At 43.0% G+C, this 5,071-nt stretch overlaps 1 protein-coding gene across 1 annotated transcript; it reads left to right on the top strand.

The window, feature by feature from the left end:
* The first annotated feature begins 1,409 nt into the window (after positions 1 to 1,409).
* LOC131252692 (UDP-glycosyltransferase 76B1-like) lies at positions 1,410 to 4,386 on the top strand. Its single transcript, XM_058253369.1, has 2 exons — positions 1,410 to 1,952; positions 3,373 to 4,386. The coding sequence occupies exons 1-2, from the start codon at positions 1,457 to 1,459 to the stop codon at positions 4,248 to 4,250; spliced, it is 1,374 nt and encodes a 457-aa protein (XP_058109352.1). The 5' UTR covers positions 1,410 to 1,456; the 3' UTR covers positions 4,251 to 4,386.
* Positions 4,387 to 5,071: the final 685 nt, after the last annotated feature.

The raw sequence follows: 5,071 nt of genomic DNA, 5'->3' as shown, positions 1-5,071 counted from the left end.
TAAAGCTCAAGTGGACCTCACCATAAAAAGCAACGGGGATTGAATACTTACCTTTGAAAACTTCTTTGGGGCCACATAAGTTTTGGATCTACCTCATTTTTAGGCCCATGCCATAAAATGAGGTTACAAAACAAATGAACGGTTTAAATATAACACATGTCTGTTATTCTTAGTAGTTTCAAATGAGGGTGGGTATATCCATTCAATGTACTCTTATTATCAACAAAGCACGGCATTAATCTTATCCCATGGCAAGAGGGACAATCCCGTAATAATTATATTTTTTTAATCCCATCCCACCTATTCCTTTCTAATCCCACCGCCCAAACAGAGCCTTTTCCCAGGACTGATCATCTCCAAACCGTACACACATGATGAGATGCTTTTTTCTTCCATCATTTGTGTGACACGTGTAATGAACGGACCTGTCCAACACACACATTGAGGACATCCTGATGAGCGGCTTGATCTGACCCACGTATGCCACATTCGCACATTTATAACTAATTCCTGGGGAGTGAGTCGTGCCCAGTGGGGACTCCAAAAAAACCTCCCACATTGGAATGTCCATCAAAGGTTCCCATCGTATCAATGGTCTGGATCACCCAACGATTGGCCCCACCCACATCACATAGGAACATGGCGAACCATGACACTATCCACGTCATCATGCGGCAGGACCATACAAGTACTCAAAAAAGACACCCTCGGGTCTTTTACCGAATGGAAGGGCAATACTTGCTTCTTAAGCTGGAGACCGTCCTATCTTTCTCTCAAAATGGGGATTGCGTGGGGCCCACCGAATGTAGGGCGCCATCCATTCCGTCCATAAAGTGCACCGCTTCAAGTTCATGCCCTGTCCCAAAAATCAGGTCGATCAAAAACACGTTGGTCATACCACATGGTATACATTGGAATGAGACCCACCATTGAAACCTACTAGTTCTTGTGTGGGCCACTGTGTTTTTTTTTTTTATATTCCATCTAATCCATTCATAAGATGCGCTAAATGGACACCTCGGAAGACAAAACCTTCCAATAGGCACTTAATCAGTTAAAAATTGCCGGCATGGATACAAGTAATCGAAATTAAACGGTCCAAATGATACATCTCCAATGAAATGTATCTAAAATAAGAAGTTACATTTCATTTATTATCTTATTATCGGATTGGCCCACATTTATCTGATGATGCTAACGTAACAATCAAGTATCCACTGATCAGAGGATAGGATCATCCAACCAGTCCAATTTCTAAACTGTGACTTATCAACAGTGGGGTCCACTAAATAATTTAATTTGACTGAATGTATACCACGTACTTGACTTTTCATCGCATGTGTATCGAACATCATACTCTGCCAGAGTATCATATATATAACTCCCCATATCTATCCAGAGAAACCCAAAAGACAGTGACCCATATTCACCGCAGCCGATCAAATCCTCAAAATCAATGGCAGAATCGAGCGACCTGCAAATCCAAAAAAAGAAAGTCCCTCATTTAGCTATTTTGCCAATCCCATTACAAGGCCACCTTAATGCCATGCTTCAACTGGCCAATCTCCTACACTCAAAAGGATTCTCTATCACAGTTATTCACACAAACTTCAACTCTCCCAATCCATCCAACTTCCCCAACCTCCGCTTCGAGCCTATACCTGATGGCTTATCAGATGGTAAGAGATGGACTGAGGACCCCATACATGCTACGCACGTCCTCAACGACTCATGCCAAGAACCATTCCATGATTGCTTGTCCCGATTGATATCAGATAGCCCACATGGCCCGGTTACGTGCATCATCACTGATGAGATTTTTCACTGCACGAAAGACGTTGCAGATCGATTGAAGCTCCCGAGAATTTTGTTAGGCACCACCAGTGCCTTTCATATCGCCACCATGACGACTTTCAAACTTCTACAGCAAAATGGACTCCTTTCCATCTCAGGTTCGTCTTCATGTTAGAGGCCCGTTTGGGTGTCTCCCAAATCTTGATTGGTTCCACTCATGAAGTTCTTGAAACCTATTGATCTTAATATGCAGGCAAGAAAGTTCTTAAATTGTGGTATGCATCTGTACAAACCTTAGTTTGATGCTACAAGCAAACACACCGTGTATATCAAGCACCTCATATGTGCCACTTTTTTCTTTTTCTTTTTCTTTCTTTTTCTTTTTTTTTTTTTTTGAAATTAAACCTTTTATTCACATAGTCATATATATCCGTACGGAACGTGGATATTTTTTGAGAACTCATCTTACGTGATGTGAGTCCAAAATCTGAACATGGATATTCGGTATCCACCAGTTGGATGGTCAGGATCATTCGATCAGTTCAATTCCTCAGCTATGCTCCATGGACACGGATATCCTGGAAAGCCTTTCGCATGAAGTTCCTCTGCGGGATGTTACTTGGGGCTCACCGTGATGTTTCTGAAAAATCCATCCCCTTCATCCATTTTTTTAGATCATTTTGGGGCATGAAAGAAAAAATCAGGTATATCCAAAATTCAAGGCTATCATATGAGAGGGAAAACTGGGGAAACCTCACTGAACTCTATCTGAATGTTTATATGCCATCCAAACTTTATAATTTCATTCCTCTGAAGTAAAAACACAAAACTCCACTGTTTCCTCTCGCGCAGCCCACTTGAGTTTTAGATCCACTTATTTTTGGTCTCATGCCCTAAAATGATATGGAAAAACGGATGCACCAGGAAACATCATAGTGCATGGGTCCCACGTTGCATCCTGGGGAAGCCTTTCGAAGGAAACCCGCGTCCATGCTCCATCTAAACTAGAGCTTATGATTTGGACAGTTTGACAAGTTGCATTGAGGTGTATCTGTGCCACGTGTAGGGGTGATGATCAAAGACCATAACTTGAAAATTTTCCTTGAGTAGGTATACTGATCTAAATGTGCCAGACTGGGCAGAGTCTATCTGGTCTCGATTCGAGTCACGACTCACCTGAGTCGAGGGGGTGACGCGTTGTCCTAAGCCAGAAATGGACTCAACTGAACTGAGTCCGAGTTGACTCGGACGAGCACATGGGTCAAGTATATATATATCTAGCCTATCCAACCCCAACTCAGTTAGGCCCATTTCCAACCCCAAGTATGTATAAATCCTATTAGAAAAATGAAATACAAGGACACATAATTTGTTCTTTATGAAGAAAAACACAACAAATAATATGGCTTGGGGAACTTTTGTTGGGACCCACCCTTTAGTGATCATGAACATTCATTTGGTGGGCGCCACTGTGAAACTTCCCTACATTTCACAAGAGATACAGTGAGGTTACAAAAATACATTTTAACTCTACAAACAAGCAATGCATAGACATACTAATGAATCCGTCTTTACCAGATGGGGAGCCAAACACACTTATTCCTGAAATTCCGCCCCTCAGGATGAAGGACATTCCAGACATTGGCACGGCAGATCCTGAAATGATGGAGCGTTTGGGGGCCGGGATAGACAATGCAATGAGGTCCGCTTTGGGTTACATCCAGAACACATTTGATGGTCTTGAATCAACTTACTTGGTAAAAATTAGACAAGATATTCATCCCATGCCATTGTTTGAAGTGGGCCCACTCTATAAATTCTCACCGGGATCATCAAACAGCATACTAACACAAGACTACAGTTGCATGGCATGGCTAGACAAGCAGGTGCCAGAGACCGTGATTTACATCAGCTTCGGGAGCTCGGGTTCCTTTGGTAAAAAAGACGTGGTGGAGATAGCCTGGGGGCTAGCCAATAGTGACCAGCCCTTCTTGTGGGTTCTCCGGCCCGGCTCTATCCACGGCCATGATTCGGTCGAACTACCGGAAGGGTTCGAAGAGAAGACGCGGGAGAGGGGCCGGATAGTTAACTGGGCCCCACAACAAGAAGTGCTGGCCCACCCATCAGTGGGAGGTTTTTGGACACACAATGGTTGGAATTCTACGTTGGAGAGCATATGTGAAGGGGTTCCTATGTTATGTTCTCCTTATTTATGGGACCAAAAAGTGAATGCTAGGTTTGCGAGCCATGTTTGGAAGGTGGGAATACAACTTGAGAATGGTTTCAATAGAAGTGAGATAGAGTGGGCCATAAGAAGATTGATGGTGGAGATTGAAGGGAAGGAGATAAGAGAGAGAGCACGTGATCTAAAGGAAAATGCAATGCGTTGTATGGAAAAGGGAGGTTCTTCATATGAGTCATTAGAGAGTTTGGTTGATCTTATCATGTCATTGTAATGCCTCTTTTCTTATTATGTTTCATTTGTATTTTCATTCTATGGCAAGCTACAACAAGATGTATGTGATCAAATAGGCCTTTGTTTCAGTGTAACTATATTCCTTTGATGTTAAATAGGGCACTGGTTGAAATTTAGGCTGTATGTGAACTTTCAATACAACCATTTCTTTCCTGTCAATGGATCAACACAGATAGAATATACAATCCAGTGCAAACAATGGGCCACACCATTAGAGCTGGACACAAGATGACTCGACTCGGTAGACTCGACTCGTCCGAGTCATTCAGACCCAAACCGAGTGGGTGAGTCAATCCAAATCAAGCAGACTTCGCCCAATCCAAACTCAAATTGAGCCGAGTTTAGATCACTTAGTAACTCGACTTGACTCAACCCGAAATCCAACTCAGTACTGACTCAACTTGATCCAAAACCCGACTCGTGTGTGTGTGTGTGTAACTCCATATTTGACATTTCATAGATGAGATACCGTGTAGTTAATAGAAAGGCTACAATTCCAGCATGTGCACCTAGGTTTCGAGTTGTGATTTCAGACCGTGGATACCCGCTTCACCCGACTCGACTTAGTACCTGTGACAGGATCGGACTCGGTCCGGATTAGTCTAGGCAAGACCTGGACTCGGATCGGGTCAGGTATGCTGGACTCGATACTGAGTTAGAATGAGTTCTAGTCAGGTCTCTTTCAAAATCGGATCCAGTCGGTCAGCCCTAACTCGGTCCAAATCGACCGGATGCCCAGCTCTACACACCATGATGATCACTTGGTTTTTTTTTTTTTCAAGTTTAATTTTGTCGAGTTTT

This window comes from Magnolia sinica, chromosome 8 (assembly GCF_029962835.1).
Source record: "Magnolia sinica isolate HGM2019 chromosome 8, MsV1, whole genome shotgun sequence".
Taxonomy (NCBI): Eukaryota; Viridiplantae; Streptophyta; class Magnoliopsida; order Magnoliales; family Magnoliaceae; genus Magnolia; species Magnolia sinica.
Note: the sequence above shows the minus strand (reverse complement) of the source record. Positions and strands in the feature narration are given on the sequence as shown.